The 14,938-nt window shown below is 46.5% G+C and overlaps 1 protein-coding gene across 2 annotated transcripts in view; it reads left to right on the forward strand.

The window, feature by feature from the left end:
• Positions 1-14,133, forward strand: part of LOC137525852 (protein mono-ADP-ribosyltransferase PARP15-like) — a 74,149-nt gene extending 60,016 nt beyond the window's left edge. For both annotated transcript variants that reach the window (XM_068247074.1, XM_068247076.1), the window contains 2 exons: positions 6,462-6,636; positions 13,695-14,133. In XM_068247074.1, the coding sequence (XP_068103175.1) occupies positions 6,462-6,636; positions 13,695-13,963 (444 nt within the window). In that variant the 3' untranslated portion in view covers positions 13,964-14,133. The remainder of the gene's footprint in view (positions 1-6,461; positions 6,637-13,694) is intronic.
• The last annotated feature ends 805 nt before the right edge of the window (positions 14,134-14,938 follow it).

Raw genomic sequence — 14,938 nt, forward strand, 5'->3', positions numbered from 1 at the left:
CGGGAACGAGGACACGGCAACGCAGGCGTAGTGGTTTTCTGACTTTAACCACTTGAGGACCCACCCTTTACCCCCCCTTAAGGACCAGCGCTGTTTGTTTGGATCTGTGCTGGGTGGGCTCTGCAGCCCCCAGCACAGATCCGCGGCCACACAGAGCGATCAGATCGCCCCCCTTTTTTCCCCCCTATGGGGATGATGTGCAGGGGGGGTCTGATCGCTCCTACTTGCAGGCATTTTGCGGGGGGGGCACCTCAAAGCCCCCCTCCGCGGCGACATTCTCCCCCCTCCCTCTCCTACCTTCTCCCCCGGGAGATCTGGGCTGCACAGGACGCTATCCGTCCTGTGCAGCCAGTGACAGGACGTCCCCTGTCACATGGCGGCGATCCCCGGCCGCTGATTGGCCGGGGATCGCCGATCTGCCTTACGGCGCTGCTGCGCAGCAGCGCCGTACAAATGTAAACAAAGCGGATTATTTCCGCTTGTGTTTACATTTAGCTTGCGAGCCGCCATCGGCGGCCCGCAGGCTATTCACGGAGCCCCCCGCCGTGATTTGACAGGAAGCAGCCGCTCGCACGAGCGGCTGCTTCCTGATTAATCAGCCTGCAGCTGGTGACGCAGTACTGCGTCGCTGGTCCTGCAGCTGCCACTTTGCCGACGCACGGTATAAGCGTGCGGTCGGCAAGTGGTTAAAGTCAGAAATTCCAGAAGTGAACCAGAGCATCGGTGAGTGGCTGCACGGGCACAGGATGTCTGCGGAGGACCATTAGAAGCCTCGGGTAAGTTCAACTCATTTTCCCCCGACCCCCCTACAGTATTCCTTAAAGTCTTTGGGAGCCTAAGTGCTCCCAAATACAAGTGGATTTGTACTGCTCCTGTGTGAGTGCGTGTGAGAGCAGGCTTACGCAGACGCAGTAGGGATCGCCCCATCTTTGGAAGCACTCGGGCTCCTGAAAACTTACAACGCCTCCCACGGTATCACAGAGCAGTATTCACCCGATCAATCAAATATCGCTACCGGTGGTGACAGGCACCATCACTGGAACGAGGGGACCATGAGAGGAGAGGGAAGGCTCTATAGGACCCAGACCCTTCCCTCTCCATAGGTAAGTATCAGGGTTTTTTTTCACTTAACATTCACTTTAAATGTCAAAGGATTTCTATAAAGCGAAAGCATTACCGTAAATGTCAGAGGATCTCTATAGAACAACAAGGGCTTGATTCACTAACCAGTGCTAACTCAGTTAGCACGTGTTAAGGTTTTGCACGTGCAAACTAGGGTGCTAAGTAGTTTGCATGTGCATATTAGCGCATATTAGCGCCTGAAGAGGCAGTTTGCACGTGCTAAGGGGCTTTTCACTGGCGTGCTAACACTTAGCACACTTTTGTGAATCAAGCCCCAAATGTCACCAAATGTCTTTTAAAAAAGTAAAGCGCGTGTAAAGTTTGTGAGATCCAATATCTTTGTGGTTTGTGTTTTATTGCCTCTCCCCATATTCCAGCGCCATCAGCCATGTCACTTATTACGCAGACAGCTCATGTAATTCAAAGTGGCTGATCTGGCATATTGTGCTATTTCAAATTGGCGTGAAAGAGAGAGTGAACATTTAACATTTGAAAGTGCCGCAGGTTAATCTTGGAGCGAGATATTATGGTTAGTAGATTATTTGTAATTTGACCAATATTCTACTATTACCTGTTATCGACAATAGAATATCCATTGTGTTACTGATTTTCTACTATTTATTTATTTTAAGTATTCATATAGCGCCGACACATTACACAGCGCTGTACAGAGTATAGTGACTTGTCATGAACTGTCCTTCAGAGGGGCTCACAATCTAATCCCTATCATAGTCATATGTCTATGTATGTATCGTGTAGACTCGCAGTGTTCCCCAACCCTGTCCTCAAGAAGACCCACCAACAGTGCATGTTTTGTGGAAATCCTCACAGTTAGGTAATCCGTTCTGCTGAGACACTAATTACTCCACCTGTGTAAGTTTGTGGTTTTCTGCAAAGCATGTACTGTTGGTGGGCCTTGAGGACAGGTTTGGGGAACTCAGGTGTAGAGCATGTATCATAGTCTATGGACAATTTTTAGGGGGAAGCCAATTAACTTATCTGTATGTTTTTGGGACGTGGGAGGAAACAGGAGTGCCCGGAGGAAACCCATGCTGGTACGGGGAGAACATACATGCCCACAACGTCCTCCTAATCCCCTCCAGCCAGCAGAGACGACCCCTGCAAAGCTGGCCAGTCACCGCCAGCCATTGGCTTCTGTGCATGCGCTGCCCAGACTGCGACAGGCCAGCTTTGTGGGGGTTGCCGCTGCTAGCTGGAGGGAATTAGGAGGATGTTATGGGCACAGTATGAATCCAGGGGGATGCAAGAGGCACCAGCTAAGTTAAATTCATTTTGTTTAGCCTGAAAGGAATCGTCAGGCAAAAAAAAAAGAAAAAAAAAGGAGTTTCACTTACCTGGGGCTTCTACCAGCCCCATGCAGCCATCCTGTGCCCTCGTAGTCACTCACTGCTGCTCCAGTCCCCTGCCGCCAGTAAAATTGTACACAATGCGGCGCGCCGGCACAGCGGGAGTGCGTAAAATTGTACACAATGCGGCGCGCCGGCACAGCAGGAATGAGTAAAATTGTACACAATGCGGCGCGCCGGCACAGCGGGAATGCGTAAAATTGTACACAATGCGGCGCGCCGACCCCGAGGTCGGCAGAAACGAAACTAGCTCTAGGACTGGAGCAGCAGTGAGTGACTAGGAGGGCACAGGATGGCTGCATGGGGCTGGTAGAAGTCCCAGGTAAGTGAAACTCATTTTTTTTGCCTGACGATTCTTTTAAGCTTCCCTTTAGGTCTCTTTCACAGTGCGACGTTAAAGTCGCACGTTAGAAACAGTTTTAACATGGGCTAACGCACAGCAATACAAAGTCTTTTGTATACATTGCTGTATACAAAATACATCATTCACTACATAATGCGCCAAGAGCAGAGAGTTCTTAAAGGGACAGTGTATTTTGTATACAGCAATATAATATTATGTACAATGGTGTAGGTATAGATGTGCATTTTTTAATGTATGTTCATGTTATATCCATATACCACTTCATACTGTCACTATGACGTGTCGTTTGGGCTCCCTGCCAGCTCTTTCATTCTGGTTCTTTGTGCTGGGCTTTGATTGGGCTGTCTTTAGATGTTTCTCCTATTCCTGTAGTCTGTGGGCTGTTCACTCGGCAGCTTCCTGGTTTCGCCGCTGCGCCTCACTGTGGTTCTTACTTCCTCCTTCCGGTCTCCTTCACTCTTTCCCAGTGATGACGTCACATCCGGGTGATGTGTCACTGGCCTTGATGCGCATGCCCTCCTTTCCTCCTTCATTTAAACGCCATCTTGGCGTGCATCAATTGCAGTGTCCTCTCTCCTTCAAAGCGGGGTGACGCCCGCGGAGCTAGCGGGACTGTCCTGAGGGGTACCGACCTATCTTCCTGCTGACTGCATCATACCAGCTCCACTTGGGGATAAGTATCTTATTTGTTGCACTCTGATTTTCCTCTCATGCACTTTACCCTATAGGCTGCTCCTATATATTTGTGTGTTTGCAGCCATTGCACAGATTTTTTTGTATATACATGTATATTTATTCATTTTTTTGCTATTTGCACAGATTTTTTTTGCACTATTATTACCAGGGCCGGATTTGTACTTACCAGTGCCCTAGGCCTGCTGTCACCAAGCGCTCCCCCCCCCCTCCCCCCGCAACCACCACCACCAAAAAACATTCTGGCCAACTATCTGACTAGTGATCACTGGTTTGAATGGGCCCATTTCAGTTGTGCTGCTGTGCCCCTCATTGAACAAAGAATCAGTGGATGCTCTCTGTCCTCTCACGATGGAAATTTGCGCTCCTGCCCGAATGTGCACAGCAGCCGATAGTGTTCTGGGCATGCATACTTGAGAAATTACGGTGATGTATGATCGGTACTTGTCAAGAATGCATAACACTATACTGGCCTTGGTTGCTGTGCACATCTGGGCAGGAGCAGGAAATTACAGGGAGCTCAAGTGGCCAGAGCATGCGCTGCTTCTTTATCCTCTGTGGGACTGGCTGCAGTCAGAGCCACAAACAGGTGACAGGGAGCGTGAGTGGCCAGAGCATGCGCTGCTTCTTTGTCCTCTGTGCGACTGGCTGTAGTCGAAGCCACAAATAGATGGCAGGGCAGAGCAATGGAGAGAAGCCCATCCAAAACAGAGAACAGGTAAGTAGCAAACATCCTGTCAAGACTCACTTTGGATGTTTGGTTGTAATTAGTGTGGACCTGAACTCAGAACTTCCTCTCTGCTCTAAAAGATATGCAACAACATAACCTTTACATAAAAACATTTTTGTTACAGCTGATACAAATCCTGCAATAAATAGACAGTGTGTCTAATTCCTACTTTCATGGAAGCAAATATATTAACATCTTGTGCTTTAAAATAAGATTATATGCTGTGGCAGTCAGGTGACACAGGGAAGATATCAAATTTGTGATTAGACACAGATGTGGAAGAATTCGAAAGGTTCTCTTAATACATACAGGGTGCATTTCTCTGTTTTCCTTCTGTCCTGTGCAAGAGTTCAGCTCCACTTTAAAGCATCTGAATGACATTTATTTATATTTGCTGAAAAATCTGCGTATCTCTTTTGAATGCTGAATGTACATAATAATAACATATTGGCAGTATACAGCAACAAAGTATGAAGAAGGCTTATTAGCAGAAAGATTACTCTTTTTCTTTTAAGCCAATAAATGGTATCATCCTGAATCAAAACTCTCTGCATTCGCTGATGGCTAAGATGGTACAATGCTCTAATGCTACAGGAAAGCAGAAGGATGCCAAACCATACAAACTAGCATAGAGGTAGTAACAGCTCAGGTGACAGTGACAGTTTAGCAATGAAAGGGAAGCATACAGCATTTTTATTCCAGGCTGCAGCAGTTCTCATAGATGGTCGGAGCTGACGGACAGAAAATGAGTCAGGAAAGAGTTAACTTAAAGGGAACCTTAACTGAACGGGGGGTAAAGAGTTTTACTTACCTGGGGCTATTACCAGCCCCCTGCAGCAGTCCTGGGCCCTCGGCGCAGCTCTGGAATCCTCTGGTCCCCCGCTGTCACCTAGTTTCGTTTTTGACGACTCACCAGTCGCCGGCCGCCATGCGTATTATTGGACGCATACACCAATGCAATTAGCGCTATTGCGGACCGCAACGCGTACAAAAATACGCGTTGCCGCATATCTACGCGTGCGCACGCGTAGATATGCGGCAACGCGTATTTTTGTACGCGTTTCGGTCCGCAATAGTGCTAATTGCATTGGTGAATGCGTCCAATAATACGCATGGCGGCCGGCGACTGGTGAGTCGTCAAAAACGAAACTAAGTGACAGCGGGGGACCAGAGGATTCCAGAGCTGCGCCGAGGGCACAGGACTGCTGCAGGGGGCTGGTAATAGCCCCAGGTAAGTAAAACTCTTTACCCCCCGTTCAGTTAAGGTTCCCTTTAAGCAGAGACAAGATCACTGGCTAGGAAGAAAAAAAACAATAAATTACGGCTAGATAAGAAAGTGTAATTTACAACTGCTGGGGTCAGTCAGTGTCACAGCTGTAAAAAAGAAGGCAAAGAAACTAGCAGAAATGTTTGTGAATGCCTGCATTAGAACTCAGCTGAACTTAGTTTTATATGCTTTGTAATGTATCCCTGGTATTTCTCACATCCACTTGTACTGTATGTCGATCATAATTGGATCATCAGGTAACAGTTATGATTGATCCTGATTGTTATAACACATCAGGAAGTGAGAGGTGCAGGGATTGGGGAACTCTGGAATTCATCTATTAGTGCAGAGCAGGGCGCTGGATGGCTGCGCTGTGGGAACAGAGGAGATGATTTACTTTGACATATGACCTCTTCTCTCTCCAAGTCCTGCCGCCCTTCTGATCTTATCTGATTTTATCGCCCTAGGCCGTGGCCTTTGTGGCCTTTGCAGAAATCCGGGCCTGATTATTACTGAACCCGGGTTCAAGCATTGTTGGGCTCTAATTAGACGCCCACCTTGCTGGTATTATTGAATACTTTTTTCAGTATATATTCTCATGTATTATGATGCCATAATGTATACTATTGTGTTTATATGATTGATTTTCTCAGCAGGGAATTGATTTTGCCGTAGTTTTAATTGATTTTATTATCATGTTGATTTTCATTGTGTCAATAATTATTGGATGTTAGAATTATGAAATAAACTTTTTGAATTTTCCCAGTGGTGCTGTACATGTGGGCTTTCTTTTTCCTTTTTTACATTATATATGTCTGAGCCCTAGCACACTTGGTGATTTATTTATATTGCTAGTGTTGCGGACACATATATTTTTTGTATTATTTTCACTGGAGTTCGTCTTTATTTATGTTATAGATTGCCAGGATCCAGAATGTGAAGCTGTGGCAGAGTTTCTCACTTAATAAGCAGGACATGGATCAGAAATATCCTGGGCAGCGGAATGTACGGTACCTGTACCATGGAACCTCTAAAGAAAACATTGCCAACATTAACCGAAGAGGTTTCAACCGCATCTACTGTGGCGAAAATGGTAAGATGGCACTTTAAAATAATTCCAGCAGTCTGCTACCATAGTGAGGTCATCTAGGCTACAGGCTCTCAACAAATGGCACATATAGCCAGTGCTGTAGCTATAGAGTCAGGGGCCTTTATTAAGTGATTTGCACTCAGCTCTCTCTATGAAGGGTAATCAGATGGATTGCAAAATAGTTCTTTGCCATGAAAATTAACTTAAAGTGGACCTGAACTTAGAACTTCCTCTCTGCTCTAAAAGATAAGCAACATCATAATTACCTTAAAGGGAATCTGAAGTGAAAATAAACTTATGAGATAATAAATTGTATGTGTAGTACAGCTAATAAATAGAACATTAGTAGCAAAGAAACACGTATCATATTGTTTCCTGTAAAAGAAGAGTGAAGGAACTTCACTTGTTATCTATGCAAAAGAGCTTCTCTGAGCTCTTTGACCCAACGTAGGTTGGCTACGGTGCTGTTTTCTGAAGCACTTATACATCAAAGAAACAGTGAAAGACTGCTTCAAATAAGGTTTTCACTGCAGGAAAATTCAAAGGGTCATTAGCTCTGCTAATGTTCTGTTATCTGTACTACACATACAATTAATTATATCATAAGTTTTTTTTTTGCTTCAGTGTCACTTTAAAAAAAACAAAATTTCTTTGTTACAGCTGATACAAATCCTGCAATAAATCTGTGTCTACTTCCTGCTTTCATTGAAGCAGACATAGGGTTAACACCCTGTCTTTACAAATTAGCAGCTCTGCCATGGCAGAGGAAATTCCTGAGCTGTCACAGCTGAGAGATCAAATTAAAGTTGTGGTTATTCATAGATGAGGGGGAATTAGACAAGCTAAACTCTCTAAATACTGTACATGCAGGGTGCACTTCTCTCTGCTTTCCTTATGTCCTGTGAAAGAGTTTAGGTCCACTTTAATCAGCAACATCTTTATCCCTACTTCTACTAGGTAAATGGGGCTAAATGTACCCCCCCCCCCCTCCTTCGGCAGACCCCACCCTTTGGGCGGCATTAGGGGCTGCTAAATGCGCCAAACACCACCTCAGGTCTCCCCCATCCTTGTTATTACCCCCAGGACTGATGCAGTGTAGCGGCTCACCTGCTCTGGCCGGCAGCCCGGCATGTGCTCCTCCATATGTATGTAAGTCCGTGCTCTCGGGTCTTCAACCTTGCATGGTGGTCTCTCTCCTCCATGACCCAGTGCAAGTTATTATGTATAGCATGTGCCGGGTCACGTAGGAGAGTTCCCTGCGAGGAGGAAAACTGGAGTGTACAGGGCCATAGACATATGGAGGAGCGCATGTTGGCCAGAGCAGGTGCTGCACTGCATTTTAATGGGAAAAAGAAGAGAGAGAATTTTTTTCAGTTTTGACTCACTATAGTTTTACATTAAAAAGTGCTCCTGTACCACAAATGTTTGTTTTTTTCTTAACTTAAGTGGGCGTAGTCTTAAAAGTGGGCATGGGTAAACAGTATATTTTAGTAATAGTTTTCACACCACACCCATTGATATAGTTCTCCCATTACGTTTACCCTCTTGACCCATGGTCCCCCCGTACAGATCTCCCTGGTAGTCTAGTGGTCTTCCATATGTTTAACTGGTGGTCTTGACGTCACCCATACATTTTCCTGGTGCTCTAGTAAACTCACCATATATTACCTCATGGTCTAAAGCCCCTCCATATGTTTTCCTCGTGTCTAGAGGTCCCCTGTATATTGTTTTGTTGTTCTTGCGGACTCAATATATTTTCCTGGTGTTTGGTGGTCTCCTATATGTTTTCTTGGTGTCTGGGGGTCCCCTATATGGGATCTACTTACCTGGGGCTTCCTCCTGTGCCCCTCGCCGCAGATCCGCTCCAAGCCGGTCTCCCAGGGTCCCATCCATAGCAGCCGGCCACCTGGTGAGGACGGTGGCTACTGCATATGTGCTCGCACAAGCGCAATAGCCGGTGACCTCGTCAGGTAGCCGGCTGCTACGGAGGGGACACAGGAGACTGGCTTGGAGTGGAACTGTGGTGAGGGACACATAGCCTTCCAGGGGGTGGAGGAAGCCCCAGGTAGGTACAGTAGATCTCACGTTCTTTAAATCCCCTGATGTTTCCTTTAACCCTTTTACTGCCAAGCACGTACAAGGTATGTTGTGGCAGGTATATGCTTTAACTGCCAGCAAAGTACCTAGTATGTTATTTGGCAGTTTTGGCTGCAGGAAGCAGCAGGGAGGGGGCCGACATCATTTCTCCCTCCACATGGGCCCACCTCCTCTGCCTACCTGAATAGCTGGAGCCAGTGGTCGGTGTGTAATTACTCACCCGATCACTCGCTACATGCAGCATGTCCCCTGCTAGCAGCTGTCTCCTTTCTTTTTCATGTTTCCTGTATGACGTGTGATTAAATACGTGCCATACATGATCGGGCGTCCAGAGAGGTGCCTGCTGCCAGCGGGGGACATGTGGCATGGAGCGAGCGATCGGGTGAGTAATTACACACCCCACTGCTGCTCCAGCTGTTTAGGGGGGCCACAGGAGGGGTGCCCATATGGAGGGAGGAAGGACGATGTCGGCCCCCCTCCCCGCAGTGGCCCCTATACCTGCTACCTATACTGGGGGCTCCTATACCTACTACCTATACTGGGGCATCTATACCTACTACTTATATTGGAGCATCTATACCTGCTACCTACTGTATACTGGGGCACCTACAACTGCTACCTATACTTGGGCATCTATTCCTGGCTACCTATACTGGCTCCACTTATATCTGGCTACTTGCACTGGTGGCACCTATACCTGGCTACCTATACTGGCTGCAGTGCTGGGCCGAAATTACGCATTAGCGTAATTACGCATCGTAATTCACTACAAATGCACCGTAAGCGTTACGTGTAAGGTTACAGTATTACGCGTAATTAATTACGCGTAGACCGTAGGTTACGTTATTACGCGTAACAAATTAGGCGTAAGACAGTAAATTCCTATTGAAATTACACAGTCTGCCGTAATCGCGTAATATTACGCTCCCGTATAATATAAAAAAGCCGCCGACTTTAAGGGTTAATAGCAAAGCCCCCTTAAGTGCTAAGAGCCTCAAATTTGGAGAATATATTAAGGAGATCAGAAGGAATAAGAGGAAAAATTTTTTTTTCAAAAAGACCTTATAGTTTTTGAGAAAATCGATGTTAAAGTTTCAAAGGAAAAATATATACATTTAAAAACCCGCCGACTTTAACGGTTAATAGCAAAGCCTGCTTACGATTTAGGAGCACCAAATTCCCAGGGTATATTAAGGGGATCAGTGGGAATAAGAGGAAACATTTTTTTTTTCAAAAAGACCTTATAGTTTTTGAGAAAATCGATTTTTAAGTTTCAAGGGCAAAAATGTCTTTTAAATGCAGAAAATGTCAGTTTTGTTTTGCACAAGTAACAATAGTGTTTTATTTTCATAGATTCCCCCAAGTGGGAAGAGTTTTACTTACTTCGTTCTGAGTGTGGGAAATATTAAAAAAAACGACGTGGGGTCCCCCCTCCCAGACCTCTTTAACCCCTTGTCCCCCATGCAGGCTGGGATAGCCAGAATGCGGAGCACCGGCCGCGTGGGGCTCCGCACCCTGACTATACCAGCCCGCATGGTCCATGGATTGGGGGGTCTCGGAAGGGGCAGCCAAGCTTTCCCCTCCCCCTCTGAGCCCTTGTCCAATCCAGGGACAAGGGGCTCTTCTCCACCTCCGATGGGCGTGGAGGCCACGATTTCCTGGGGGGGGGGGGGGTTCATGGTGGCATCTGGGAGTCCCCTTTAAAAAGGGGTCCCCCAGATGCCCACCCCCCCTCCCAGGAGAAATGAGTATAGGGGTACTTGTACCCCTTACCCATTTCCGTTAAGAGTTAAAAGTAAATAAACTCACAAACACTTAGAAAAAGTATTTTAATTGAACAAAAAACATAACCACGAAAAAAGTCCTTTAATATTCTTAATTAACCATTAATACTTACCTGTCCCTTTAAAAGCCAGTTCCCACGCAATATCCTCGGAAATTGGCTAATCAGTTACAATGTAACAAAGTTGTTACAATGTAACAACTTTGTTACTTTGTAACTCCACCGCACCCGACGTCACTCGCCGCTCACCCGCCGGCCGCCGCATACATAAGTCCCCGCCGGATCCCGCCGTCCACTCCGCCCACACCTGTCACCCATATACATGCTGGCACCCATGGGTGCCAGCATGTATATAGGTGACATGTGGGAGAGGCGGGGAGGGCAGCGAGAGCCGGCGGGACTTAGCGTCCTGCACGACCCGACAGAGCTCTGAGCTATATAGCTCAGAGCTCTCTAAAGCATCTTTGTATTTGGGCTCTAAGGAGCCCCATTGGTCCTTAGCAGACCAATGGGGTTCCTTCTGATTTGAAGGAACCCCATTGGTCTGCTAAGGACCAATGGGGCTCCTTGGAGCCCAAATACAAAGATGCTTTAGAGAGCTCTGAGTATAGCTCAGAGCTCTGTGGTCCGTGCAGAACGCTAAGTCCCGCCGGCTCTCGCTGCCCTCCCCGCCTCTCCCACATGTCACCTATATACATGCTGGCACCCATGGGTGCCAGCATGTATATGGGTGACAGGTGTGGGCGGAGTGGACGGCGGGAGCCGCCGGGGACTTATGTATGCGGCGGCCGGCAGGTGAGCGGCGAGTGACGTCGGGTGCGGTGGAGTTACAAAGTAACAAAGTTGTTACATTGTAACAACTTTGTTACATTGTAACTGATTAGCCAATTTCCGAGGATATTGCGTGGGAACTGGCTTTTAAAGGGACAGGTAAGTATTAATGGTTAATTAAGAATATTAAAGGACTTTTTTTCGTGGTTATGTTTTTTGTTCAATTAAAATACTTTTTCTAAGTGTTTGTGTGTTTATTTACTTTTAACTCTTAAAGGAAATGGGTAAGGGGTACAAGTACCCCTATACTCATTTCTCCTGGGAGGGGGGGTGGGCATCTGGGGGACCCCTTTTTAAAGGGGACTCCCAGATGCCACCATGACCCCCCCCCCCCCAGGAAATCGCGGCCTCCACCTCCACCGCCCATCGGAGGTGGAGAAGAGCCCCTTGTCCTTGGATTGGACAAGGGCTCGGAGGGGGAGGGGAAAGCTTGGCTGCCCCTCCCCTTCCGAGACCCCCCAATCCATGGACCATGCGGGCTGGTATAGTCAGGGTGCGGAGCCCCAGGCGGCCGGTGCTCCGCATTCTGGCTATCCCAGCTTGCATGGGGGACAAGGGGTTAAAGAGGTCTGGGAGGGGGGACCCCACGTCGTTTTTTTTTTATATTTCCCACACTCAGAACGAAGTAAGTAAAACTCTTCCCACTTGGGGGAATCTATGAAAATAAAACACTATTGTTACTTGTGCAAAAAAAACTGACATTTTCCGCATTTAAAAGACATTTTTGCCCTTGAAACTTAAAAATCGATTTTCTCAAAAACTATAAGGGCTTTTTGAAAAAAAAATTTTTCCTCTTATTCCCACTGATACCCTTAATATACCCTGGGAATTTGGTGCTCCTAAATTTTAAGCAGGCTTTGCTATTAACCGTTAAAGTCGGCGGGTTTTCAAATGTATATATTTTTCCTTTGAAACTTTAACATCGATTTTCTCAAAAACTATAAGGTCTTTTTGGGAAAAAAAATTTTCCTCTTATTCCTTCTGATCTCCTTAATATATTCTCCAAATTTGAGGCTCTAAGCAATTAAGGGGGCTTTGCTATTAACCCTTAAAGTCGGCGGCTACCTAACATTGATCCATGCGTCAACTTTTCCGCTTGGGAGCATGGCCTTACGCATTAATTGCTAGTAGGAAATTACGCGTAAGGCAATAACGTAACAACCTGCATTACGGTATTCTTACGCGTAATTGCGTAAGGGCTATGCGTAATTACAGACATGAACGTAAATAAATGTCTACGCCGTAAGCGTAATTCCGTAATGCGTAATAGCGTAAAATTACGCGTAATGATCCGTAAGCGTAGTTTTTTCCATTACGCCCAGCACTGACTGGCTGCATCTTTCCTGGCCACCTGTATTGGCGGAACCTATACCTGGCTACCTATACTGTTTGCACCTATACCTGGCTACCTGGACTGGGGCATCTATTCCTGGTTACCTATACTAGCTTCACCTATATCTGGCACCCTGTACTGGCGCATCTATTCCAGGACAAGAAAAGTTGGATACCAATAAATATCTGGTATCGTTGGATTCAGCAGAATCAGGGCTTTTGCAAAAAGTAACATTTTTGTCAGTAACTGTAATTCTTCTTTGAAAAAAAAAACATAACAGAAAACATATTTCGCTCAAACATTGTGTTATATAACTTTTAGAAAAAGTACATCATTTTGTTTCATTTTTGAAGTAATAACCGTGGCGCCCCAATAGATGATAAACACAGTGCTGCCGTGTGAGGACGAATCCTTACATCCAAGTGGTCAGTTATACAAAGTAAACACAGCGCTACTGTGGTCTTCTAGATGGTTAGTATATTTTCTCCACTCCACCTGTATGCACTCAGTGTGCAAATAGAGCAGACAGGGAGGCTTATTAGTGGAATATAAATAGCTTTTTATTTCTGGATAAAAAAAGGCATATGGACAGTTCGAGGGTAGGCACTTACTTTAAGAGGGTTCCAATCCACTTGGAACCCTCTCTGGCTGGTATCGCTTCCCACTGTAAGTGGTACTCAGGCCCTTCCACTCGACCCTTGTCTCTTTGTTGCTCGCTCCTGTCCCTTTTTGTTTCATTGTTCAAGCCCAATTGTCCTTTTTCATATAGGTTTTCTTTTCAAAAATCCAAAGTAAACCGAATGAGTGCAAAATGTCTAAAACCTGCTTAGCAGTAGATGTTCGCATTTAGGACACATCAGTTGGCAGGGAAAAGGTTAAATTATTCTGGGGTATTTTTGCTATAACCAATACTTATGTTGCTGTAATCAAAAATACTGAATTGATTACAACCATATTTTCAGTATTGTTCAATAGTTCTTTTGGTCAATATTAACTGTTGACAATTGAATTTAACAGGTACTGCACAAGAAATGGGAACATATTTAGCTGTAAAGTCAGACTACTCTTGCTATGACAGATACTCAGATCCAGACAGCCAAGGACATAAGCGTGTCTATCGGGCCATGGTGATAACTGGAAAATACTGTCCCGGAGATCATGCATGCAAGGAGCCTTCTCACATCAATGATAGTGAAGACCATTTTGATTTTGTTGTGGACAACCTGTTTCACGATGGCCATGCCTACCCGGAGTACCTGATCACCTTCAAGCCTACTTCACCATGAAGAAAGTGCTTTTGATCCTGAATTTTTAACCTGATATGGTGCATGATGAGAATCTGTTTTTAATTTTTATTTTCATTGCAGACTCCCTTTGATCAGGATGCCCAATTTTACATTACAAATGAACTGTAGTGAAAATAACATAGTAAATAAAAGCTCATCTGCCAAACTTTGCATTGCCCTCTGATGTATTTATTCATGTTAATCAGGTCACCCCTTAGACCAGAAACCCACTAGTGTTGGGCGAACAGTGTTCGCCACTGTTCGAGTTCGGACGAACACCTCATGGTGTTCGGCCTTTTTAGTTCGGGTTCGCCCGAACAGCTCAATGCCCAGCCGAACAGGCCGAACAGGGCCCTGTTCGGCCGAATACTGCCCCCCTATGGGGTCGCAGGCATAAGGGGGGAGCATGCCCCGGTCGCGGGGGGGGGGGCGGAAAATCCCCCCACCCCCTCCGCTAGCGCTCCCCCCTCTGCCCGCTTCCCCATACAAAAATTTTGCGTAAAGTTCAATAGTACCTTCAGTGGCTGGCTGGCACTGTGGTGTGAGTGAGTAGGAGGAGTCCGAGTAGGACGCGTAGAGGCCGGGCAGCGGGCGGTTCAGCGGTAGTACCCTTGTGGTACTTCCGCCCTTTCTCTGACCTCACGTCCTCTACGTGATGACGCATACGAGGGTACGCGTGACGCGTACCCTCGTATGCAAAGGACGTGAGGTCAGAGAAAGGGCGGAAGTACCACAAGGGTACTACCGCTGAACCGCCCGCTGCCCGGCCTCAATGCGTCCTACTCGGACTCCTCCTACTCACTCACACCACAGTGCCAGCCAGCCACTGAAGGTACTATTGAACTTTACGCAAAATTTTTGTATGGGGAAGCGGGCAGAGGGGGGAGCGCTAGCGGAGGGGGTGGGGGGAATTTCCGACCCCCCCCCACGACCGGGGCATGCTCCCCCCTTATGCCTGCGACCCCATAGGGCCCC

The sequence above is a fragment of the Hyperolius riggenbachi genome, chromosome 7 (assembly GCF_040937935.1).
Source record: "Hyperolius riggenbachi isolate aHypRig1 chromosome 7, aHypRig1.pri, whole genome shotgun sequence".
Taxonomy (NCBI): domain Eukaryota; kingdom Metazoa; phylum Chordata; class Amphibia; order Anura; family Hyperoliidae; genus Hyperolius; species Hyperolius riggenbachi.